The sequence below is a fragment of the Phodopus roborovskii genome, unplaced genomic scaffold (assembly GCF_943737965.1).
Source record: "Phodopus roborovskii unplaced genomic scaffold, PHOROB, whole genome shotgun sequence".
Taxonomy (NCBI): Eukaryota; Metazoa; Chordata; class Mammalia; order Rodentia; family Cricetidae; genus Phodopus; species Phodopus roborovskii.
In genome coordinates this window covers 5,669,028-5,694,723 of record NW_026126599.1, presented here as the reverse complement: position 1 = coordinate 5,694,723, position 25,696 = coordinate 5,669,028, and the positions used below count along the sequence as shown (strand labels likewise).

The 25,696-nt window shown below is 43.9% G+C and overlaps 1 protein-coding gene across 2 annotated transcripts; it reads left to right on the top strand.

Moving 5' to 3' along the window:
- The first annotated feature begins 3,089 nt into the window (after positions 1–3,089).
- Positions 3,090–24,494, top strand: Rac1 (Rac family small GTPase 1). Of its 2 annotated transcripts, XM_051205426.1 has the most exons (7): positions 3,090–3,372; positions 12,724–12,795; positions 14,476–14,593; positions 20,288–20,344; positions 21,662–21,724; positions 22,398–22,557; positions 22,823–24,494. In XM_051205426.1, the coding sequence occupies exons 1-7, from the start codon at positions 3,338–3,340 to the stop codon at positions 22,951–22,953; spliced, it is 636 nt and encodes a 211-aa protein (XP_051061383.1). In that variant the 5' UTR covers positions 3,090–3,337; the 3' UTR covers positions 22,954–24,494. The 2 variants fall into 2 exon arrangements, with proteins under 2 accessions (XP_051061383.1, XP_051061384.1); XM_051205427.1 differs by lacking the exon at positions 20,288–20,344 and having other exon boundaries at positions 3,095–3,372.
- Positions 24,495–25,696: the final 1,202 nt, after the last annotated feature.

The window sequence follows — 25,696 nt, the reverse complement described above, 5'->3', positions numbered from 1 at the left end:
CCTCTGCCTCTGAAGTGCTTGGACTAAAGATGTGCACTACCACACAGCATTAATTTTTAAAAATTGTGTGTGTGTGTGTGTGTGTGTGTGTGTGTGTGTGTGTGTGTACTGGTGCACATGCCACAGTGTGTATGCAGAACTCAGAGGACAACTTAAAGGAATTGCTTTTCTTCCTTCACTATCTGGTCCCTGGGATCAAATGCAGATCGCCAGGCTTGGCAATAAGTACTTCTTCCCATGAACAGACATCTTACCAACCATCCCAGATTTTCATAATAAAACACTGGGGGTGGGGAGCAGCACTGGGAAGACCATTTCTTACTGTCTCACTCTTATTGTCACATCAAAGTCCTGTCACTGGGACTCAGCTGGTTAAGAGAAGTGTGGGTTTGTTCATTTGAAGGAAGTGGCCATGGGCACAGACCTTATGTGGGCTAAAGGCAAAGTTTCCCTGCTCCAGCGAGTGCTCCCTTCTGCTCTGCTGCAGCTCAAGTTTCTGTCTTTCATAACTTTTTTCTTTTTGCTTTATTTCCTCCTCCAGGAAGAACATATGTTCCAGAAGCTTCCTTAAACATAGTATGTGGGAGGTAAACTTCTTTGCAAACTTACTTGTGGGAAGGCATTCTTATTTTACCCAACTACTTGATCAATAGATTGGTTGTAAGGGAAATTCTAGCTTAGATATCATTTTCTTAAAGAATTTTCATTTATTTATTTTTGTTTGTTTGAGACAAGGGCTCACTATGTAGACCAGACTGGCCTTGAACTCATAGAGATTTGCCTGGCTCTGCCTCTCAAGTGCTGGAATTAAAAGTGTAAACCACCACATCCAGCCTAAGAATTTTTCTTTTAAAAAATTGCATTTTATGATGGTCAGTGGTGGTGTTTGCCTTTAATCCCAGTGCTCAGGAGGCAGAGATTAGCAGAGCTCTGTGAGTTTGAGACCAGCTTGGTTTATAGTGTGAATTCCAGAACAGCCAAGGCAACACAGAGAAACCCTGTCTCAAAAACAAAACAAACAAAAACAATAAAATTATTTTACTTTCTGAATATGTCTATATGTGTGGGCATGTGCCACAGTATGCATGTGTGCCTGAGTGTGTGTGTGTGTGTGTGTGTGTGTGTGTGTTTACCCACAAAGGTCAGAGGGCAACTGTGTGGAATCAGTTCTCTCCTTCTACCTTTACTTGGGCTCCAGGGATGGAACTCATGCCACCAAACTTGCATCATTAGACGACACATCTTTACCTACTGAGCCATCTTGCTGGTCTTTCCCGAGGAATTTTGAAGGCATTGTCCCTCAAGTGTAACTGCTGAGAAACTCAAAGCCATCCTGATTTCCTGTTTCCCTAAGACTTTGTTTTCTCTTGGGAAACCAAAAGGATCTTATCTGTTCACATTGTTCTGAAGTTTTACAAGTATTTATCGTGAGCTCTTTCCCTGTGGGCTCTTTCCATCTGTAAATGGCTTATCCTCCAGGTCTGGGAAGTCCCCTGGAATAGTTCCATAGATGCTTTCCTTATTTGTTTTCCCTTTGTTCTTTACTTTCTATTGTTAGGATATGAGGATGGTGGGACTCCCTGGTCTGGTTTTCTTTTTTTAAAAAAAGAGAAAGAAAAAGATTTTTAGATCATGTGTATGTGCTCACATGCACACCCACGTGAGTGCAGGTGTCTGAGGAGGCCAAAGGTGTTGGATTAACCTGGAGCTGGATTTACAGGTGGCTGTAAGCCATGTGACATAAGTGCTGGGAACAGTTTGTGCTCTTAGGCTCAGTGAGTAGGGCACTTCCCATGTAAGTGTGGAGAACAGAATGTGTGAGGACCAGAGTTCTAATCCAGAACCTCTGTGTATATCGGGAGGGCATGGTGACTCATGTGTAATTCCAGTGCACAGGTGGTAAAGATGGGATCTCCACAGGATGCTGGTTGGCCAAACTAACAGGAGCTGGAGAGTTTCAGGTTCCGTGAGAGATCCTGCTTCAACATATAAGGTGCAGAGCAATTGACAATACATTTGATGTCAACCTTGGCCCTCTATACACATCTGTACCCACAAGTATGACTATTCACACACACATGCCCACACATGAAAATGTGCACACTCACACCCCCTACATACATACACCAAAATTATCTTTAATGTTTCTGTCTTCTAATAGGCTACCTTATTTTGAATGACTTATAGTCTTACCCTGTTATATCCTGTTTACTATTTTATTTTAATAACATGGTACATGGGTCTTTTCTTCCCCCTTCCTTTTAGTTTTATGTTTATTTAGTGCCCCCCTCCCACATTAAGACAGAGTCTCACTGTAGCTCAGGTTGGCTTTGGTCTCTCTGTGTAGCCAGAGGATGAACTTCGGATCCTTCTGCTGCCACCTGTCCAGAGCTATGACTGCAGGGTATGCTTTATCACATCTGTTTCACATTATGGTGGGGATCAAACCCATGGGTTTGTGCATGCTAGGCATACACTACCCAGTGAACGACATATCCCGCTTCTCGTTGACACATGTAGCCCAGACTGGGTCTTAAACTCCACAAGTACTTGAGGTTGATTACCACTTCAGGATTCTACTGCGCCCACCTCGAAAGTGCTGGGATTACAGGTGTGCTACCAGAGGTTTGTGATGTGCTAGGGATGGAACCCCAGGTTGTACGTGCTGGCAGGCATTCTAACTGGGGTATATCTCACAGGATCTCATTGTAGCGCAAGCTATATAGACTTTTCTAGAAGGATCTTATGCCGCAGCATATTGTAGTTATCGCATAACAAGGGGGAGGGGGATCTCAAGAATCTTCCCATGGCGTTGGCGGGAGTGGAGGCGAGAGAATGGGCTCTACCAGGGACCCGAACTGCTAACTCGAGAATCCAAACACCTTACTAAACTTGGTCACGCCCGGGATGCATTAGCGTGCCAAGATGGCGGACGCCCCGCCTCGCGGCTCTTCGAGGCGCGTTCGCGGACTGGAGCCGAGTGCTTCCGAGCTTTCCCGAGCGTTCCCGAAAGCCAGTGGAACCCAGGAACGGCGCGGGCGGGAGCGGCCCCGCCCGGAGCCTGGGAGCTGCGTCGACGGCACCGAGGGGGAGGGGAGGCCGGATGTGAGTGGAGCGGCCATTTCCTGTTTCTCTGCAGTTTTCCTCTGCTTTGGGTGGTGGCTGCTGCTGTGCTTCGCCTTCCAGTCCGCTGAGGGCCAGGCGGCGTGGACAGCGGTCCCGGCACTCGGCGCCCGGCCGCCCGCAGCCTCGCACCCTCTCGCCCCGCGCTCCCCGAGCCCGCCGCTTCCCGCCTCAGTGACCGGCCGCCGCCGCTGCGGCCCACAGAGCGGCCCAGATGCAGGCCATCAAGTGTGTGGTGGTGGGAGACGGGTGAGTGCGCGACCGTGGCTACGGGGCTACGGAGGGGGTGTCGTACGCGGCGCCATCGGGGGCGGGCGGCACTCGGGTTCCCCAGGCCTGAAAAGCCTCGGGCTGGCGTAGAGCGCGCGCCCGTCTTTCTGGGGGCGCGGACCTCCCACCCTCCCAGGCCTGGTTCCGGCTTCTGGTTGGGGGAGGGCCTGGGCGAGCGGGCCGGAGGGAAAAGTGAACTCCACCCTCCTGCTTTCTTCCTGGGCCGGACACCGCCCGTCGCCCTGCTCTCGTTGGCACGTAGACGAGACTGGTTTGAAAATTTTGCTTTTTTTTTTGTGTGTGTGTATTGTTTTTGGCAAAAGGAAGTCTAGTTTCTTCATTAACTCAGGATTCTCCCGAGAACTGGGATAGGTAACGGCCTCCAAGTCGGTCTTACTCGATGCATGTTTGCACCGGTCACTTGGGTGACCTGGAAGTTAGGAACGGACTCGGTTGCTTCGACTTTGCAGGGTTTTATAAAAAATACTAATTTTCACACTTTTCGCCAAGAAAGTTAGTGGAATGCTAGCTGAAGGAGTGAGTGATGAAGACAGTCCATTGAACGTTGTTTAAAACTGAGCCCCTTGGAAGGCATTAGATATGGACGTAGCAGATCCAGCTCCCTGTTACTCGAGGCAATTCTTTTCATGACTGTTGGTGATGGTTTCAGGCCCTTGAGGGAGACAAGACTGGTCTTATGCAGTTCTCCCCCAACCCCCCTTCGGTAGAAACAAGAATCTCAGTGTAATCGGAGCAAAATCGCGTCTCAGCGTTGCTTGTGTAGGTTCGTGTTAACGAGGAAGCTCGGAGATTTGCTACTACCAGTTTCCTCAAACGCAAAATGCAACTGGTACATTTTCAAGTTCAGTATAATGCATTGCAAACTTAGTTAATGTCTTCCTCGAATGCAGCGAACACCGATTTTCCAAAATCTCAGTCCCTGGATTCATGATCGATTTTCTAGATCGTTTTTTGCATTAACTCTACATTAGACATTTGGGATTGTTCCTGTAACTCATTCAGCCAAACGGTCAGACAACCTTTTTTTTGGGGGGGGGGAGTTACATGTCTGTGGGATTTTTCACAAACAGGAAGTCTTAGGGACATGGTTCAGTGTATATAATATGCAACTACACATTGGGATAGGACTGTGTATGCTGCTTTTCTCTTGCCTCTTAAAGGAAAGTTTTGTTTAGTCACTTGGGATAGTTTGATAATGGCAGAGTTGAAGCGAAGTTTGGAGCCAGGGTCTTTCTGTGTCTTGGTCCTCGATGATGATGCTCCTGCGACAGCCTTGGAAGTGTTGGGTTTACAGGTGTGAGCCATGAGGTCTGCTTTAAGTGAAGGTTTGGTTTTTATTTTTTGGTTTTTGTTGTTTTGTATTGTGAATGGACTAAACATAGTACTTTTCCTGGGGAATGTTTGAAAGTTATCTGAACTTGTAAAAGTTAAAAATGCTTTTGCAAACTGGGAAGTCCTACCACATTTACTAGCTTTTCATAAGTTAAATTGTCACCAGAATCCTTGGTCATCCAAAGCTTGGGGACCATAGAGGAAAAAGGGAGATTTAAAAAACCAGAGGTCAGGGACACTAGACGGAAACAGTATTTTCAGGACTACACTTGTGAACTCAACAGCAGCTGTACAGAATCCTAGCCCAGGGCGGAGAGGGCCTAAGCTGTGTAGGAATGGACCCTTGATGGCTTCTGGGGGTGGGAGAGTTGGTTTTCTTTATGGGTGTGGCTCTTGGTAGATCCACCTAGCTCCAGTGGATGGCCCCACACTCATGAATATATAGACATCACAAATTGGACTAGGTGTGTTTTTAAGAGGGGGATGTGAAGCTGGGAGGAGGGAGAAGGAGGAGTGGGGACAAATATGATCAAAATATATTGGAAGACATTCTCAAAGAAGCTACTTTTAAGACTGAAATACACATTCAACAGGTATGCTGATGATTAAGTTTATTTGATACTAACAGATATGTTGTAGGTCTGCTTTCTCTCCTGTGCTAGAGTTGGAATTTAGGGCCTTATGCTCCTTGGCAAGTGCTGGACAGCTGAGATGCATCTTGGCCAGTTACTGGCTTTAGAAACAAAGTCAAATACTTGCAGAATGCCTGCTGTGGGACTGGTTCTTCCTTGCATTCCCACTACTTTCTTTTGCTTATTTTTAATTTTTTTATGTGTATGGATGTCTTGTCTGCGTGTACATCTGTGCCATCTGTTTGTGCCAACAGAGGACCCCCTGAAACTGGAGATACTGACAGTTGTGAACCTCTGTGGGGTGCTAGGAATCTAACCCAGATCATCTTGAAGAACAGCCAGTGCACTTAACTGCTGAGTCTCTCCAGACCCCCATTAATTTAACTTCTGGAATAACCCTCAGCCTGTCATTCTTCTATCAAGAGAGATGTCTGTAGGGAAAGTTAAGCAAGACTAAACAAGATGCTGAATATTAAGAGGCTCTTGAGTCCCTGGTCCTTGTGGAGTGCTTGGAACTGCTGGTTACCATTGTTGCTGTGTCTGTGTGTGTATGTTCCAGTGCCTAATTTCTTGTGTGTTAGACAAGTACTCACTGATCTACTCTCACTAGCCCCATTCTTAATACCATTGTTTTAGGGTTGTTGTGTTAGTTTTTACTATAAGGGTCAGTGAAGAATGTTAGAAATGTAGTTCCTGGTCTTGAATTTTTCAGTCTACTTTAAAAAAAAAAAAAAGCCTTCATTGTTTTTATATTTACTTGTATGTGTGTAGAAGGCAGCTTGTTGCCATGGCGAGCAAGCTAATGAAGGTCATAGAAAAACCTGAAGGAATTGGCACTCTCCTGCCCTTGTGGGTCCCAGGGATTGAACTCAGGTAGTCAGGCTTACCTTTACCTGTTGAGACATCTTCCTACCCCCAGTATACTTTTTTAAAAATAGAGTTTCTCAATGTTTATCTGAATGCTGGATTAAAGTTGTGTATTACTACAGGTAACTGTACTTTAAAAATAGTAAATATGTATGATTGTTTTGCTTGCATGTATGTGTCTGGTGTCCAAGGAGGCCAGAAAGAGGGTGTTGGATCCCCTGGAACTGGAGTGACAGATTGTTGAGTCGACATGTGGGTGCTGGGGAATTGAATTTGAGTTCTCTGCTGCAAGAGCAGCCAGTGCGCCTAACCATTGAGTGTCTCTTCAAACCTTCTTGGGATAGAGGTGTGTGTGTGTGTGTGTGTGTGTGTGTGTGTGTGTGTGTGTGTGTGTGTGTGTGTGTTCGTGCATGTATTGTTGTGTTTTGTTTTTTTGAGACAGGGTTTCTCTGTAGCTTTGGAGCCTACCCTGGAACTCACTTTGTAGACCAGGGCCTCAGACTCAAAGACATCTGCCTGCCTCTGCCTCCTGAGTGCTGGAATTAAAGGTGTGCACCACCGTTGCCTGGCTTTCTCAGTGTGCTTTTATATACTGTATTTGACAGAGATATTGTTGGGGCTAAGTGACAGAAGGGAAATGTACATTTACCAGAAGATTGAAATTTACACTTTTAATGTATAGCAAACATTGGTTTAGAACATTGGTTCTCAGCCTGTGGGTTGTGACTCCCTTGGAGTTACATACCAAGATATTTACATTACAATTCAAACTAGCAAAATTACAATTATGAAGTAGCAACAAAATAATTGTATGGTTACCATAACATGAGGAACTGGATTAAAAGGTTAGGAAGGTTGAAAAGCACTGGTTTAGAAGTATAAATACATAGCTTTTCATGACAGTAATTTTTTTTTTTTGCTTTTCATCAAATAAGCTATGCTTGAGATATAGTTGGAATGCCTTTTATTCTGAAAAATTTAAAGCAGTCAAGCCTAATGACATATATAGTATAATAAATTTTACAGGGCTAAAAATCTCTTAATGTGCCTTTTAATATAAGGAGTGATGACAAACTGGGGTCATACAAATTGGGGACTTTCTTACTTAAAAGTTCTTTTGAGGAATTACATTTACAAATTCTGTTATGACCATATATGCTCCTGGTGGGTTAGTCTCTGTTCGGTAGTTAATTGGCAGTGGATATTAAAATGTGAGAGATTTAAAGCTTATTATCAGGTGGTTTCTGAAAACAACTTGTGTGTTTCTCTTGGTGTTAGTGTGGCATGTGCTGAGCCCTACTGAGCCAGCCTAGGTTCTTACTCTTTCGCATGCACCCACCTTTTTTCTGTGCTCTGGTGCTGTGAACTAAACCCAGGGCCTCACATTTGGTGGGTGAGTGTTCTACTCCATTAAATCCTCACCCACCCCTAGCCTCTAGCTTTGTTCTGCCTTCACCTCTTAAGTGTGGGGCTTGCAGAGATGTGCCATCACAACTACCTCAGTGGTTTTTAATAGCACTGGTTTAGTTGTGGCTGACCGAAAGCTGACACTCGAATGTCTTGAAGTTTCCTTCTTATCTACATCTGGACTTGGGTCCAGTTCAGTGTCTAACTTAGCCATTGCTGTCCAGGAACTTTGCTAGTTCAGCCTCCTATGATGTCATCCTTACAGGAATGGACACATTTTACTCTGCTTCCATTGAACAGTGATGGTGTGACTGTGAATTTGCTTAAGCTTCTCTTGAGTTTTTGTTTTCTTGTGATGTGGACTTCTGTGTTTATTTTGGCCTATTATGAAGGTACTTGAATTCCACACTGGCTTCCAAATTTTTGTTTTATTATTATTTTATATACATGAGTGTTTTGCCTACATGTATGTTTATGTACCGAGTCCTTAGTGTCCTTGGAAGCCAGAAGAGTGCTTTGGGTCCCCTGGAACTGGAGTTAAAGACTGTTGAGAGCCACCATATGGGTGCTGTCAATTGAACCTGAGCTCTGCTCTTAATCTCTGAAGCATCTCTAGCCTTTCATAAAAATAACTTTTAAAAAAACTTTGTTCTTCTCTTCACTGCACTCTCATTTGCTACTCCCTTGATTGGATGATTTCAGAATTGAGAGGGGTGTTCTAGAGTAAAGCCTCCTGGAAGCCTCATCTCTAGTATGTGTAGTACCTTCAGTCTTCAGTGTTTGAGAAACTTTGTACAGTCTTAATTTGTAGTCTTTACTGGTGTTAATGACTATCTTTATACCCATTGGTTATGATGTTTCTGGCTCATAAACTTGAGAGTTCTGAATTGGAGAACTCTTTTCCTGGTACTGAACTATTCTTACTGATTCATCTATTTTTCTGAACATAGACTTGTTGTTCTTCACGTGTATTTGTGGAAGGAATATTGTTAAAGAGTCACTGTTCCTTCTCAGAGAAGTTTCGGACCTTAGTTGAAGATCTTTGAGTCACTTGGGAAATATGAGAGAGGAGATCATGTGCATATTTTGGCTATGCACATACACACGTCTACATGGAGGGAGAGACATCGTTCTCAATCATCTGCCATTTCATTTTTTACTTTAAAACGTGTGTGTGTGTGTGTGTGTGTCCGTGTGTCCACAGAGGCCAGGGGATGGTATTGAATACTCTGAAGGCAGAGTTACGGAGGTTGTGAGCTGCCTGATCTGGGACCTGGGTCCTGAAGTTGAGACCTCTGGAATAGCAACAAGCTCTCTTAATCTCAGAGCCATCTCTCCAGCTCCTATCTTAGTTTTGAAACAGGGTCTCATACAGCCCAGAGTAGCCTCCAAACTCCTCTGTACCCAAGGCTAGACAAAACTATGGATCCTCCTGCCCCCTTTCTAAGAGTTAGACAAGTATTCATCACCATACCCTGCCTGCCCTTAAGATTGACTTTTTGGTCCACCCTATCTCTGTGCTTTTAGACAGTGTAACCTGGTCTGCATTTGATTTACAGTTGTTACTGGATGAGTCTAGTTTTTTGGTCTTAGGAATATTCTGTCATACAAGGCCATGCAAAAAGTTCTTTATTCTTTTTAGATCTACACCCCATTCCTCGGTGCTGGGCATGGTATTCAGGGAATTGTGTATGCTAGGTAAGCCTCTACCACTGTGCAACAGCCAATGGAGATTTCTTGTTTTTTCTCTTGGACAGGGTTTTGCTAAGTAATCCATGCAGGATTTGAACTTGAAGCAACCCTTCTCTTTAAGACTCCCAAGTGCCACGATACACAGCCAGTTTTCTTACATACTTTTAAAGGTTTTTTGTGTAGTAAGAGTGTCGGGGTGTATGCATGCATACATGCAGATGCCTGCAGAAGAGTTATAAGTGTTGAGAGCTCTCTGTGTATGTTGGAAATCCAACTCAAGCAGCAAGTGCTCTTAAACACCAGCCCAGCCATCTTGCCAACCTCTCTATGTTCCCCCCACCCCCCGGGTTTTCTAGGCAGGGATTCTCTGTGTAGCCTTAGTTGTCCTGGAACTCATTCTGTAGACCCGGTCTAGAACTCACAAGAGTTCACCTGCCTCCTGAGTGCTGGGATTAAAGGCATGCGCCACTACAGCCCAGCTACATGCTTTCCAATCTGAGGAAGTTGTAAATGCTTTCAGGTTATTGATTTGTGCTTTAAGGTTTGGTTTGTAGGTTTCAGAAAATAACAATAAAGCTGATCAAAGCAGAGGGGGCATGAAATACAAAGTTCTCTTGACAGGAAAATGAAGACTTGAATAGGAACGGAAATCATGTGTGGACTTCACTCTTAGCCCTTTCTGCAGGATGGGACAGGAAGTACAGATAGTTAAAGAAATAGTAATGTCATGTACATGGAAGAGCTAATATAGAATGGACAGGAGTTTCTTACAGTAGATCAAGGCTCATTTCCTAGAGTTTAAAGACTAAAGGAAGTTAAATATACAAATGTAGAAAATTCCAAAGCAGATAGAAACTTCCAGAAATTCTGCTGCAGTGTCAGTCATGGCTGTGACCAAATACGGCTTCCATTCTCCGTGTGAACATATTCTTGACGTTCCTTCCTGTAGTTCAGATGCATGCTAGGCCAACTGAGCTGCAGTACCAACCCTATAGTCAAGTTTTTATAGAACATAAAGTGTAGTTAGTAATGATTAATAATTACATTTCCAGCCCTGTATGGTGGCACACAACTGTAACCCCAGCACCGAGGAGGCAGAGGTAAATGGGTCAAAGGATCATGTTGGACACAAATTCAAAACTAACCTGGTATAGTTAGTTCAAAGCCATCAGGGTTGTGTAGTGAGACCACTTCAGAAGGTACTTGCTGACAAGCTTGACAACCTGAGCTCCATCCCTGGGGTACACATGGTAGGAGGGGAGGACCTATTTATTCCCTTAAAGCAGTGGTTCTCAACCTTCCTAATGCTGTGACACTTTAATATAGTTCCTTGTGTTTGGTGACCCCCCCAACAATAAAATTAATTTCCTTGCTACTTCATAACTGTAATTTTGCCACTGTTGTACTTTGTAATGTAAATGTTTTCTGATGATCTTAGGCAACCCCTGTAAAAGGGTCATTCGACCCCTAGGTTGAGGACGACTACAATAACTTTTTTTTATCTCCTGCATGCTGTGACATGTGCCACACACACACATTCTTATAAACAACAACAACAAAATTCTCAATACCAGATATTGCAGTCTCTTCCAGTTGGGCCTTTCAAAGATGAAGGATTCTCTAGATGGAGTGTACAGATCGGGTATAAGGCTTGCCTAGAATGCTGGGGAAGGATGGTGGTATGAGGAAGGTGAAGTGTTGGGGAATGAATACAGAATTTCTGTGTACTAGGTAAGCATTCTACTGCTGAGATTTTAATTATTACATATATTATTTGTACTAAGAGCCTTCATTGACACTTCATGTATGTGTGGAATGCACTTTGATCATCTTCTACCCTCTTCCACCATCCTGTTTTTGTTGGTTTGTTTGAAGTAGGTTCTCACTAAGTAGCCCTAGCTAGAGTGGAACTCATTTTGTTTGAGCCCCCCCTCTCCTGGCTGTCCCATGAGTCTTATTTCCTGCAGTATCTCAGCACCTAGGATCTTCCTTTGTTGCCGTACATTGGTATTGAATTAATGCTCACTGTAGTTGAGTGCATCTGCTTATGAGCAAGAGCAGAGGCAGAAAGGGAAGTTGGAATGTGCCAGAAACTTCACCTGAATCTCTGCTCTAGGCCTTTCCACATCTTAGGCTCTTGCTCATACAGGTTTGTTTTGACATTCTAAGACTTTCACAAGATAAATGATGAATCATTTCTGTTTAGAAAGCCGTTAGGGATTGGAAGTTACCTGCTGGTGATGTAATGTTTGACAGTAAGGTCTTTAGGGTGGGGAGTTCCAACTTCATTAAGGCCCTTATAATGTTACAAGTCAAGCAAGTATTGGCAAGACTGAGTGGTTGAGCTTCTGTCCTTGTGGAGCCTTTATCCTCAAAGAATGGAAGGCAAGTGCAAAGCTTGCCTTCTGGATAGTGAACTGCAGTTTACAGTGGCCTGCATTGAGCTGCAGACTCTTCCAAATCAACATCAGTATGTTTATCACCCTGACCTTAGTAAACCATCAGAAGACAGCAGCCAGCTTGGCTCATTACAGAGCTGTTTGGACTGAGCCTTCAAGATGTTCTTGGAGTTGATTGTGGACTATGGTGAAACGTAGGAATTTTATCTTATTTATTTTTTTGTAAATGGTGCGGCAACCTTCATTTTTAGTAATAGTCTCAAAAAATATTTCAGGTGGTTGGGAGCTTTTCAGACAGTACCATAACGTCTGCCTGAGGGTTCACTAGTGATAGCAGTAGCTGTCTATCCCCTTACTGTTACTTACTTCTGCATGTTTCTCTTTTGCTCTCTCTTTGCAGCTGTTTGAGAAGTTTGTGTCCTTCATTAACATGTTTAGGATATATGATGTTAGCTCCTTTCAGAGCTTGTGAAGATTGAGGGTGAGAGGTGATGTGCATATATGAGTGAGAGCCCTGTGGCTGCTTAACTGGCTGTGCTGTTAGGGACAGGCTCTGGGGGGGGGAGGGGCATGGGAGTTGGAGAGCTTTGCCACTTAGAGGCAGCCTTAGTCAGTACTTGAGAAATAACAGTGCAGGTTACAAAGGCAGCCATGTTCACATATTAGTAATCGACTGTGAGTGGAAGATGTTCCTGGGGGGGGGGGTGGAGGGAACTTTATGTCAAGTGCTTCTCTGAGTCTTGTCCTTAATACAGACTTCCTGACTGCTTCTCCAGATGCCACATAGAAAGGGAGGTTGCTCAGTCAATTTTTCTGAGAAATACAAAGATTTGGTTTTGTTTTTAAGATAAAACATATATACAAAGTGTTAAATGATAGAAAACTCATTTGTTTATGCTTATGGATGTGGTGTAGCTATTTTCTAGATTATAGCAGGATTGTGTTCACATTGACTAAACAGCACTTTTCTCTCCCTTCAGAGCTGTTGGTAAAACCTGCCTGCTGATCAGTTACACAACCAATGCATTTCCTGGAGAGTACATCCCCACTGTGTGAGTATCCTCCTCAGATTGGGAACCAATCTGATATCTTTTTCTATTAATCTATAAAGCCCTTGTCAGTACATACATGAATGAATAGTGTTTCTTCTCAAATGTTGACTAGAATCTGATTGTTAAGTATTTAGAGCTTCAAAAAAAAAAAAAAAATGAGTTGTTTAATGTATGATTTCTTTATATGAGGCTCATGAGGGAATGTATAGTTTCCTGATTGATTTTTTTTTTAGACATTTAGAAGACAGAATTACACTATGAAGTGCATGGGCTGAGGGATGTAAAGAAAGCCAGAGCCTGTCCATAGCAGTTCGGTTTCTGATAACCTGGCTCTGTGGGAACTGGAGCATGGAGTATTATAGGTTTAATTGGCCTTTCTGGCAAGTCATCATTTGGTTCCATGTCACTGTTACAGGGCTGTAGAGGTGAAACGTGGGGGTGGGGAAGAGTTGGATTCTAGGGAGCCAAGTCTTTATGGGTAGCCCAGTTGAGTGGGAAGAAAAAGTGCTTTTCTCATGATAGTTCTGATGCTTCAGAGCTCTGTCCTCTCATTTGTATCCAGTGCAGCCCTGAAGGCTCAGACCCTATGGGAACCACTAGGGTTTTACTGTATGACCCAGGCTGGCTTTGAACTCTTGATTATCTTGTTTCCCCTGTGTACTTTATAAAGGCAGCTTTGGTCAGTACAGTCTGTAAATCACATTAGTTTAAACTTTGCTTTTATACTTAACAGTCCCTGTTTTTAAGTACTACATGTAATAAGAATAAGCCCCTTTAGCCTTAAAATTGATGCATTAAGATATTTGTCTTGGTGCTGGAGAAAAGACTCGGTGGCTAAGAGCACTGGCTGTTCTCTTAGGATCTGGATTTGATTCCCAGTATCCACATGGCAGCTCCAGTTTTAGGGGGTATGAATTCTGAATTCCATGGGTACCAGTCATACATGTGCTGTACATACATACATACATGCCAGCAAAACTAATAAAGACTGTCTTGTTTTAAATTGCAATTGTAAAGTTGTTTTTGTTTTTTAGATGGGGTATTATATAGCTCAGGTTGACCTTAAACTCCTGACCTGATCCTGCTCCAGGCTCTTGAGTTTTTGGGTTTGTTTTGTTTCTGAGTAGTAGTAATCTCCTGCCTTGGTGGATAGACTTCTGGGGTGCCACTTACTGTAATTAACTAATTTGTATGTAGCAATTTCAGGCTAATTTACACACTTAATGTGGTCAGGTGTGCACTCGGCATAGGTGACACTTTAACTGAGGATACTGGTTGAAAGTGAACAAAATATGTCCACAAAAAACTTGACAAGTGGCATTTGGAAGAGGAACTCTTTCATGTTGTCTTTTTTCTCTGCAGAGAAAACCCTTCTGTTTATTAAAGGCAGAGTTCATTTTGAGTTTGTATTTGTTTCCTTGTTAAGTCACTAATCTGTCCTTTGGTTTTTTTTTTTTTTTTTTTTTTTCTCTCTCATCTTTCTGGTTGTGTTTATGATTGATTCCCTGTGTCCTGTTTTTCAACCCACCTCTCCAGGCAGTTTCTCATGCCTCAGGGATGTTTTTGGACTAGTAGCCTCCAGGCCTGCCTCTTCCCTATAGCATACCTCCTTTGGGAAGCCTAGGGACTGTGACTTAGTCTCCGTGTCTGTGACTAACCTTTTCTTGTCCTGTTCTACAGCTTTGACAACTATTCTGCCAATGTTATGGTAGATGGAAAGCCAGTGAATCTGGGCTTATGGGATACAGCTGGACAAGAAGATTATGACAGATTGCGTCCCCTCTCCTATCCACAAACAGTAAGGCTTACAATTGATTTTTACTATGTTTCAGACTGTATAATTCTTCAGTGTTCACCTAATGGGCAGTGCACACAGACCTGCTTGTGTTGCTGTGACTGGGTTCTGTGATCATGTAAGTGAAGGTAAATTAATTAGTTCAGTAGTAAATACCTCCTTAGATGCAAGCCAGAATTTGGGTTTTTGAATATTACCAGTTATTCAGCCTTTTTTACTTTGCAATCTTTTGGTTTTTCGAGATAGGGTTTCTCTGTGGCTTTGGAGCCTGTCCTGGAACTTGCTCTGTAGACCAGGCTGGCCTCCAACTCAGAGATCCACCTGCCTCTGCCTCCCAAGTGCTGTGATTAAAGTCAGGCTTCACCACTCCCCGACAACCACACAGTACAGGTACTGTCTTATATTTGGTTTTGCAGAGTTGTTCCTAACAGCAGTTACTTTGAAAGACGCTTGTTTTGTGATGGTTTTGTTCTGTAAAATGAAATTGAGCAATTAGGTTGGGCATGATGGCTCATACCTGTCACCTTGCACTTGGGAAACTAAGGCAACTTTTGCTACAAGTTTGAGGCCACCTTGACCTATACTTTGAGATTTTTGTCTCCAAAAAAAACAAATTAAGGAGTTATTATTAAGGTTTCTTAAGCTGGGGGTGTTGCTCAGTTGGTAGAATGATTGCCTGGCATTCACAGCCTTGGGTTCCATCCCTGGCACCATATAACTAGACTTAGTGGCTTGTGCCTATAATCTGAAGTAATGATCAAGGTTATTCTTGGTTACATAGTAAGTTCCAGACTGTACTACATGAGACCCTGTCTCAAAAAAAGTATTTCTTTCAACTGAATTAATGAATTTATCTTAGGGTTAATATTTTCCCGCATAAGCACATAGTTCTTGACTTCAGTGCTAAGTCTTTAGTGTAGATGGAGGCTTCAGTTTTGCAAAGTATACCTTTGTGTATAGCCAGGAAAAAGATTTTTTAGGTTAGGTTATCTTCTTTATGAGGTAGCCAAATGACTGATCTTTTACCTGAAGCTAATTAGAGCAGTGGTTGGCAAGAACAGTGGCTACTTGGAAGACAGTGTTATAATGCAGCATTCGTCATTTGCTTATCTTGATGCGTGCTCTTCATTTTAGACTGTGTATCTTAGGGCCAGGGTAGAGCATTTGCCTGTCTGCAAACCAGCTCAGGGAGGTAAGGAAAGAAGAGTGTATCTTAGAACAGTTTTGGTGATAAAGTGACAAGCCTTAAAGTCAGCAGAAGGACTGTGTTAGATTCAGGGCCTGTACTTTGTACCTACCTGTGCATTCTCAGCAATTTCTTCATCTCTGGCCTCTGCCTGCTTGTCACCAGTATAAGATGAGTTAGTGTCTCAGACCAGGTGTGTTGGTTCAAGCTTATAATCTCAGGACTTTGGAGACAAGGCAGACAGATGTCTGTGAGTTCGAGGATAGCCTATATTGTACAACCTTGTTTCAGAAAAAAACAACAAAATAATACATGTTGTGTGCACACCGGTTCTGGCACAGGCCATACCCACTAGTGCCCACTTGCTCCTCCCACATTACAGATTTGATAAGCAGAGGCTCCTCTAACTAGACTTTGTTTGGATGAGCATTCCTTGTGTTCTCTTTATGCCCCTCATTGTTTACTGGGGAGGTGGGGGGGGGTCTGGCCTGGGATTGGAGGCATCTTAGAGAAAGGTAGTCTTTGAAACCTGCCTGGGCAGCTGTAACCTACTTAGCCCTTACTTTGGAGTGTCATGAATTAGTTCCAGTCTACACCTTTGTGTTTTTAAATGAACTTCCTGTTTAGTTGGTGATCGTTTTATGTGTCAGAGGATACTTTTTTCTCAGTGGAAGTGTTGTCCAGATACTGTAGTTTTGAACTGTAGGCTTCTGTTAATTGGGTTGTAGATGAATTTTAGTTAATAGTGCTAAATAAAGACCAAAATGTAAGAAGGAATTGGGTGGGTTTGGTGTGTGTGTGTTTTTTTTTTTTTTTTTTTTTTTTTTTCAGTTAATCCTGTGCTAAAAATTAACTGTGATTAAGTATTTAAAATCAGTTCACAATCATGAGATGATTGCAGTCTTCAGTCTTGAGAAATGCTTTACATCTAATGGATGCTGAATAATTCCAGATTTTAAGTGGATTTGAAAACACAGAAATTGGTATATATTCAGCCCAGTGGATGTGTCTGGAAGGGTGTGGCATCATTTCTGAGAAATGAGAGCCACCCTGTTGTGACTCAATGGGTACAGAATAGGGTGAGGCCTTTCTGTCTAAGGGAGTCATTCTTAGCAAGTCAAAGGTGACTTGGCAAGAATCAGACTGTGTGCTGAGTATCACAGATGAGTGAGGTGGTCTCTTTCCAGAGTGAATGAGCCATAACGGTGTGTGTGAGGCCTGACTCAAAGTGGGTATTATAAACTTACTGTGTCTTATCTGTGAAGAACAGGTGGACGGTTTCCTTCTATAAGGACTGAGTAGCAAGAAAGGAGCAAGACAAGAGTCTGCTGATGTGCCATGTTCCAGTGTAGGTGGTGAGGTGGGGGTCCATAGGAGCAAAGAGGAAAGAGCACTTTCTTTAGCTGAACACTTCCTGCTAGGGCTCTCTGTGATGGGGAAGTTATGCTCAAATGCCAGTGCCCAGAAGTCCACCTTGCTGTGGGCTACACTGTCATACTATGAGCAGACGTGGGATTTCCTGGCTGGTTTTTACTCCATCTCTGCTGACTAGTACAAGGTCCTGGCTCTTTGAACTATAAGCCATTTATGTGACTCATGAAAAAACTTCTCACATATTCTTCTCAAGAGCCAAGGAGAAGACTCTTGTTTGGAGCACACCAAAAAAGAGATGTTAGCACTTCCTGTGGCCATTGATATTTTGAGACAGTATGTAGCCTAGTATGTGTCCTAGGGTGGTCTGCAACTTAGAGTGATATTTTAAAATTTGTTTGTTTTTGTGTGTATGAATATTTGCTTACATGTTTGGATGTGTACCATGTGCATGCCTGATGTCTACAGGGGCCAGATCAAATCCTTTTGAACTGGAGTTAGGGATAGTTATAAACTGCCACATGGGTGCTGGGAATCAAACCTGGGTCCTATAGAAGAGCAGCCAGTTTTTGCATTCACAGAACAAAGCCATCATCTCTAGTCCCTGGGATTACAGTTCTGAGTGCCCACACCTGGTTGCAGCTTTGATTTGCTTTCTTATTTTCATTATCACCACCATCATCATCATTAGCTTTGTTTTTCTAGATAGGGTTTCTCTCTGTAGCTCTGACTACCCCAGAACTTGCTTTATAGGCCAAGCTGGCCTTGAACTCAGAAATCCACCTGCCCCTACCTCCTGAGCTGAGTGTTATATACCACCACTGCCTGATGCAGTTTTGATTTTCAAAGGGTTGGTTTAGCCTTTGTTAAGATGACTATTAGATGTCTAGTTCTCCAGCCAGAGGTCACTAGAAACTACTTGCAATTAGCCAGAATAGGGTGTGCTGCTCTTTGCCGTGAGGGAAACACATTGGGGGTATGTAGGACTCAGTGAAAGGGGTTTGCTCTGGCTGAGTGTGACAGCCTTGTGTTTTAGGAAGTTCTGTCCAGAGGGTGGCAAGATGCAGTGGGGCTGACACTGCTACTGTTCTGTGCCTCTCAAAGTTGGTGACCTCAGCATGCTCACAGGGAGGCCTGGGCGCTTGTGAGAATTTTTAGGGACACCTCCACCCAAGTGAAGCTGTCAGCATCTGGCCAGCTTCTAGGTGTGAGGGGCTGCAGACTTTTTCCAGGGTCTATTTTCTTGGGAATGCCTGTCCAACTTTTTTTTAGATTTGCTTTTTCTCCGCTGTGTATGTAAGCCTTGGTTATTTTCCCTGTGTGTGAAATCCCTATATTAAATAGGAAAAGAACAGAAAGAAAAATGCAGATATGAACTTGAACTACAGAGAGAAAGTGTTTGGGGGAGAGTAGAATAAAAACCACCATAGTTCTGTGGTGGGGAGGTTTCAGCCACCTTTTACTCTGCCCTGTCTCATTCTAAAAGCTGGCTCATACTAGGGACGGTATAACTGTCAGGCAAAGGTGTGGCAAGTAGGACCACTCTAGCTGTAGTTGGTGTGTGTGTCTGTGTCTTTTGTGTTGCAGAGGTTAACCTCAGGTCTTGTCCCTTAAGAACCACCCTGTGCTTTTTGAGACATGGTCTCACTGGGTGCTGGGCTTACCCCAGGTGTCCTCATCCTATGCAGCAAGCATGTTACTAACTGAACTGTCTCTTTCAGCTCTGGCTGTACTTTTGACTGGTGCTGGAGAAGCAGTTGGTGACATGGGAGACTCACATTTACTAAAGGCATGCTAGGAACCTGGTGCAATTAACAAGTATCCTGGTGATCTGAGGAAAGTTGTAAAGTCCCCAGGAAAGATGGGTCAGTGACCATGAAAAAGGAGAGATGGGTGCTGTCACAGGGATGGGGAGGAGGGCCAGGGACACCACCAGTAAGTAGCGTAACCCATTGTGCCCCGTTACCAGGAAAGCAAGGCTGGAAGGGATGATGGTAGGAGAAAAGTGTTGGACAATGATGACCTTAATGAAAGCTGTGATTAGGCCAAGGGGAGGGGCCAAAAGAACAAGAACTGGAAGAGGCAGATGGCATAATGCATGCAATTGGAAGTGTGGTTGGTCCACTTGTGTGTGCTTCCCCACTATCTGGAAGGTGCTGAAGCGCCAAGGAGGGTGGAGGGAATGAGGCCAGAGGTGCTCCAGCTGTTTTCTGACCTGTCCTGATGACTGTCATGGCCACAATGAAACAATATGTGTTTTTGTTTTGTTCTGTTTTGTGTGGGGCACATTGTGTCAGTTTCTTAAGGGCACCTTTGGAAATAGCCCACAGATGGAAACCTGGAGTCCATGGAAATTATACTCTTTGAATTGTAAATACAAAGCTTGAGTGAGGTGAAATGAAAATAATTGCCTTGCTTGTCTTTATAAGAATTTTTGGGATTTTCAATATTGGGAGAGTAAGTGGGTCCATTTTTACTGAGGATAAAAACAAATGGAAAATATTATGATGGAAATGGAAAAGATTGTCACTTATAAAATTGCCTTCAAGCGGTGGTCTCTTTGATTCTGATGCAAAGGGACCTGAGTTTGAATAACACTTCATTTGAGTAAGTAACTGAAGTCTGAATCCACACTGCTCCAGAACTGGGGCAGGTGGCTGATGTCCCAGGTTGGCTCCTCTGGCTCTGTCTGGAAAGCCTCACTGTGCCTATAGCAAGTGCATCATCAATCTTTGAGGGTTCCTTTGGCCTTTCTCTGGGAACTGCGGCAGAGTTCTTGAAGATCTTGTCACTAATGGGTGCCATCAACAGGCCTTTTTATGTTAAGGGACACCTGAACACTTTGAGCTCTGTGGGATGTGTTAAATTCTGGCAAGTATACCACAGTGGGAGTGCTTTGGTGGCAGGCCCAGTGTTCCCTTGACTTCCTTGTTGATCTGTGGAGGGGACAGCCCTTTGGCTCCAGGCTTCATGGAGTAAAGATTTTGTGGCTCTTGGTTTCTAAGAGGTATTAAGTCCTTGTACACCTTTGGATTCCTCAGGAGGGCTGAGACAACTTCTGATGAAGATTAACAGGTTATATTGACTTTTATATTTCTTAGTTTATACTGAACTCAAGCAAAGTTCTCCTGCATTACTAGGTTGGAGACACAAGTGGTAAAGATAGGACCTCCAGGGGCAGAGACAAGCCGATTGCCGTATGTAAGACTTTCAGTCGACTTCAGCCTCAAGCTTTGTCTCTTCTCTCATCTCCCTTAGTCTCCCAAGACTACTGTTGAGCCTCGAGTTCCTTGAGTGTTTTCTATCCAATTCACTCAAGGAAAGGTTTCACTTGATGAAATAAGCCTTCACTGGAGCCTGACTGTTGACTACCAGTTGATTGAAGTGGTCCATGAACTGCTTGCTTCCCTCCTCCCATGTGAAAGAAGGGGCTTCGGGAAGCCCCTGGGATGGTAGGAAGCGCAGGTGTGGAGGGTCCACTGGTGGTTTTGTGCTGAGCCAGACTAACCTCACTCCCAGGGCCTTTTCTCTTACTCTGGTGTTCTGTGTGGTGGGCTGCAGGAATGGCTGTGCAGTGCTGGTGAGCTAACCCAACTGTGCTTTGAGAGGGTTTGGAATCAACTTGGATGCTGGGAGGCCTTGGTGATTCTCTGATAGGCTTGTGCATGCGCCAGCATTGAAGTAAACAATGTCATTTATAAAAAAGCTGTTGTGTGGGATGTTTCTTTCCTTTTCAGGTAAGAGATAACAGCTGGATGGTTTAAGGTGCTAGGTTGGGAACCGTATGCATTTCACAAAATATCATAATTGCATTTTCTAGGACTGTGTACTGATAAGCCTAGCATTTTAGAAACTCTTGGCATTATTTTATACAGGCAAATATCTGAATTTTATTTCACGTGCAATACCAGATAGGAAGAAAAACTCAGGTTTTATAGGCAGCAGTTTCCTTTGCATTCTTTGGGGGGCACAGCTGCCCGGGGGCAAGTTTTCCAGAGGCCCCTGAGTGTGCTTGGAAGCTGTGACAGTGCTGGGATGTGGTTGATGCTTGTCATTGGCAGAAGTCACACTGAGTTTCCTCCCTGCTGGAGAGCTGGGAAGGTTTGTGTTTAATGTGCACTTAGTGAAAAGTGCATCTTGGTAGATGATGTATTTAAAACCAACTCTATATCCATGAGCCCGAGACACGGTTTTTCAGAAGAGTTTCTGTGTTGATAACGGTAATTCGGTTCCCAGTTGGGCATGATTGGAAAGTGGCCTTCTAGGAGTGTGATTTGATAACTCTTGAACCTCAAATGGCTTCCAGCAGTTTTCTCCAGAAGGCTGCTTATCTGGCTTGGTAATGGTTTGGGGGTCATCTGGCTAACTGGGGTGGGGTGTGGGTAAGTGGGCAGTAGTGAGGACCTAGCTGCCGGGTGCAGGAGGCGTGAAGTGCCTCTGACAGGTCATTGAAGCAGAGCTCTCGGGCAGTTTAAGGTTGTCCTCTACATGTTGCCTGTGTTTCCTTTCTGTAGGACGTGTTCTTAATTTGCTTTTCCCTTGTGAGTCCTGCATCATTTGAAAATGTCCGTGCAAAGGTAAGTGCCACTTACAGAGTGCTTGTTGCATAATGTCAGTCTCAGAAATATTAAAAAGTAAAATTAATGCCATTAGCTGCTGGGAACTTTTAAATTGTTTAACTTGACTTTAGTAACTGTACTGAAGGAGTGGGTCATTTTTAAGTTCATGGCTTTAGATTGTGGGTGTGTAGAACTTAATTTCTTTGGGAAGTAAGCTCTTGTCACAGTTGTGCCAAGCACTTCAGGATTGAGCTAGTGGCTATTTCTTTCTGCCCCAGCGTCTTGCACCAACTTAGTGAGAAGGGTGAGGGTTGATGTAGAGCTGGGGCCATGGTGGGAACAATGGAGCTGTCTGGCTTCTGTGTTCTCCCCCTTGAGCTGATGGTGGATTTTCTAGGATGATCCTATAAATTAGATTTCTTTTCCAAAAACAGAAGTGATTTCCTTTGGGGGTGCTTTTTCATACTGCCTTTTTGTCCTGGTTCTTGACAGGTGGGGTCTGTTGTATTGTCCTCTTTTGGGGGCCTTGGTTAGCCAGGGTACACATGGTTCTTTAAGGCTCAAGTAGAAGGCAGGAATCTCTGTGGGGGCAGCAGTGCCTAGAGGTTTGGTACTCACTGCATATAAGCTGGGTGAAGGAAGACTGTACAGGAGGGGAGTAGCATGGCCTTCTTTCTTTCTTCTCATCTAGTGGTATCCTGAAGTGCGACACCACTGTCCCAACACTCCCATCATCCTAGTGGGGACGAAGCTTGATCTCAGGGATGATAAGGATACGATTGAGAAGCTGAAGGAGAAGAAGCTGACTCCTATCACCTACCCGCAGGGGCTAGCCATGGCAAAAGAGATCGGTATGAAACCCTCATTTCTTGTTTCTGCTTTGCAGTCCTGAGGACAACCGGCTAGAGTCCGTCCGAGAAAGGAAAGTGCTCCTACTTAGGGGTCTCTTTGCTTCAGGCACTCAGCCAAGCCAGGCCTTTGCTGGCCTTTGTGTTGATGTGGGAGTTGGCTGCTGAGCCATGCTTAGTCCAGGGGAACTATTCTGATTTTAAGTCCCATGGCAAGTCATTGCCCCTGGAGTAGCTATCAATGCCTGTGGCTGTCTTTCTTTTCTAGGCGCTGTCAAATACCTGGAGTGCTCAGCACTCACACAGCGAGGCCTCAAGACAGTGTTTGATGAAGCTATCCGAGCAGTTCTCTGTCCACCTCCTGTCAAGAAGAGGAAGAGAAAATGCCTGTTGTTGTAAATGTCTGAGCCCCTCATTCTTGGTCCTGTCCCTGGAACCTTTGTACGCTTTGCTCAAAAACGGTGGAGCCTTCGCATTTGATGCCAAGTTTTTGTTACAGATTAATTTTTCCATAAAACCATTTTGAACCAATGAACCAGTCAATAATTTTAAGGTTCTGTTTTAAATGTAAGAATTCCAACTTATGGTCTATTAAAATTCAGCCCTAAATGACAAGCCTTCTTAAAGCCTTATTTTTCAAATCCCCTATTCTTGCTCAGATTAAGAATTGCCAAAATATCTTCTGAACTAAGTTGCGTTGTGCTGAGAACACTTACGCACTAAACTGTCGAGACTTTTGTTTTTAAGAAGACTGCAGCTTCTGGAGTCGGGGTGCAGACCCTTCTCTAGTTTCCAGACGGTGTGACGCAGCAGCACAGCCTCCTTAACGACACGTTGCCATGTAACGCACCTGTAACTTATCAGCCCATGTTCATTACGTAACTTTGTACTGTACGTCACAGTGAGTGAGTGTAACAGCTCAGCCCTTTGATTTCATAGTGAGTTTTCTGAAATTCCAGTTGACTAGCTTTTGCAGACTTTGAACAGAACTCTGGTTCCTGGGTTGCCTCTAATGAAGTATTCTGTTCCTAGTCTTGGGTGTGCTGGGTGGAGTGTGTGAAACACGACATGATCAAAGGATTAAGACAGTATTTTGACTAATATGAAGTAGAGGTTACTTTACACTACATTGTACATGGAGTAATTCAACTGAATAAAATTGTCACGGGTAAAGATTTTAACGGTTAATTTCTGTCAGATACAGTAGGTGACAAATGGCCGGTCTTATCAGTGTCTCTCGAGCCTTTCCTTTCCCCTACACTGCCGTCCCTCCCCAGATGGGGGAAATCCATATTTAAACTGGCCACCCCCACCCCATGGTTGCTAACTTAGCAAGTGCTTTTCTTTAGAACCCCCTTCTTAACGAGCAATATGTCTGACCTGTACTATAAGATCTTTCTGATAATGCATTTGAAGTTTTTTTTTTTTTTTTTTTTTTTTTTTTTTCCTTTTTGGTAGCTTAGTAGAAGTGTATTCCTGTTTTCACTTTACTTTATTCAAAGCTAATAAGTGCTTTCCTTAGTTTTCTAGTAACTAGGTGTAAAAATCATGTGTTGCAGCTTTACAGTTTTTAAACTATTTTAGATAATTCTAAAACTATGAATCTTCTAAACATCACTGTCTTGCCAGAGTACCAACACTGTCATGTGACTAATGCTGCCCCTCTAGACCTCACCCATGTGGACACACTTCCTGTGGTGGCTCTGCCTAGAGATGTTCCTTTGGGTCTGTGAGGTTCTGTCAACTGCTAGTGCTAACGTAACGCTGTTCTGTACAACCTGACTCACTGGCAAGAACAGTGTTGGGCCTTCCAACCACTAGAACAAACTTTTTTCAATTGACAGTTGCAGAATTGTGGAGTGTTTTTACATTGATCTTTTGCTAATGCGGTTAGCAGTATGTTTTGCATGTATGACTTAATAAATCCTTGAATCATACAACTGGTCATGCTTGTGTTTTTGGAACTTGACAAACAAGCTCTTGGCGTGTTTGCCTCACTTTAAAATCCTGAATTGTTGGAGATGTGCTTCTCACGCTGGAGGGGTAGAGGGAGGGAGTGCCACCTTCAGGGAAAAGGGTAGGTGAGGCCACAGCCACACAGGGCAGCAGGGTGGTGTTCGTGTTCAGTCTTGTTGAGGTGCTCATGTGAAGATGCCCACAGTGGGGTGTGTTTGCATAAGCACGTGCCAGAACTGAGTGCTAAAGATGGGGAAGCTGAGCTGCGGGCTTGGCAGGACAAGACCACATCTTGATCCTTGGGGAACCTGAATGTGCTTTGTTAATGCAGCCGGTTAGAATTGGTGTTCATTGATTATTCTTGCACTTTGAATCTTTAAAAGTTACATTACTTGTGTATGTGGGTGTGAATGTGGCACAACACATGAGATCGGAGGGTTGCCTTTAGGAGTTTGTGCTTTTTACAACCAGGGATTGAACGCAGGCTGTCAGGCTTGGGGGCCGGTGCCCTTACCTGTGCCCTTACCTACTAAGCCATGTCACTGACCCCAAACCAACCTATCTTCTTCTTGAGACAGGCTCATTATGAAGTGTTGGCTGCCCTCTAGCTCCTGCTGCCCCTGCCTTCCTGGTACTGCAACTATAAAGGAATGTGCCACCACACCCAGCTCCAATCTTTTCTTTTAACCATAAACAGCAGTAAAGACCTCTTATAAGAACACGAGCCCTGCCTGACCCATTCCAGAGGTAGTTCTTCCCGCCTCCTTTTGAAGATTTTGGAGTGTTTTGCTCAATGTATGTCTGTGTACAGTGCTCACAGAGGTCAGAAGAGGACTTTAGATATCCTGGGGCTGAAGATAAAAGTGGCTGTGAGCTACCATGTGGGTGCTGGGGAACCAGACCTGAGTGCCCTGTAAGAAAAGTGCTTTTAACTGATGAGCCAGTTCTCCAGGCCCCCAGTCTAAATTTTTTCTTCTTCCCTGAGACTGGGTTTTTCTGTTTAACAGCCCTGGCTGTTCTAGAACTTGCATTATGGACCAGGCTGGCCTAGAACTCAGAGATCTGCTTATCTCTATCCTCCTGAGTGCTGGGATTAAAGGTGTGTATCACCATGTCTGGCTGTTTCTCCAGTCTAAATTTTGATGTTCACCTTTACCACAATGTCCAGCCACAGCTCTTGATTCAA

What these genes read in the sequence shown, in the direction of transcription:
- Rac1 (XM_051205426.1), top strand. Translation starts at nt 3,338, where the DNA reads ATGCAGGCCATCAAGTGTGTGGTGGTGGGAGACGG. An exon ending in GCAGAGACAAGCCGATTGCC is followed by an intron (nt 20,345 to 21,661) that starts GTATGTAAGACT and finishes TCCTTTCTGTAG; the next exon opens with GACGTGTTCTTAATTTGCTT. An exon ending in AGCCATGGCAAAAGAGATCG is followed by an intron (nt 22,558 to 22,822) that starts GTATGAAACCCT and finishes TTTCTTTTCTAG; the next exon opens with GCGCTGTCAAATACCTGGAG.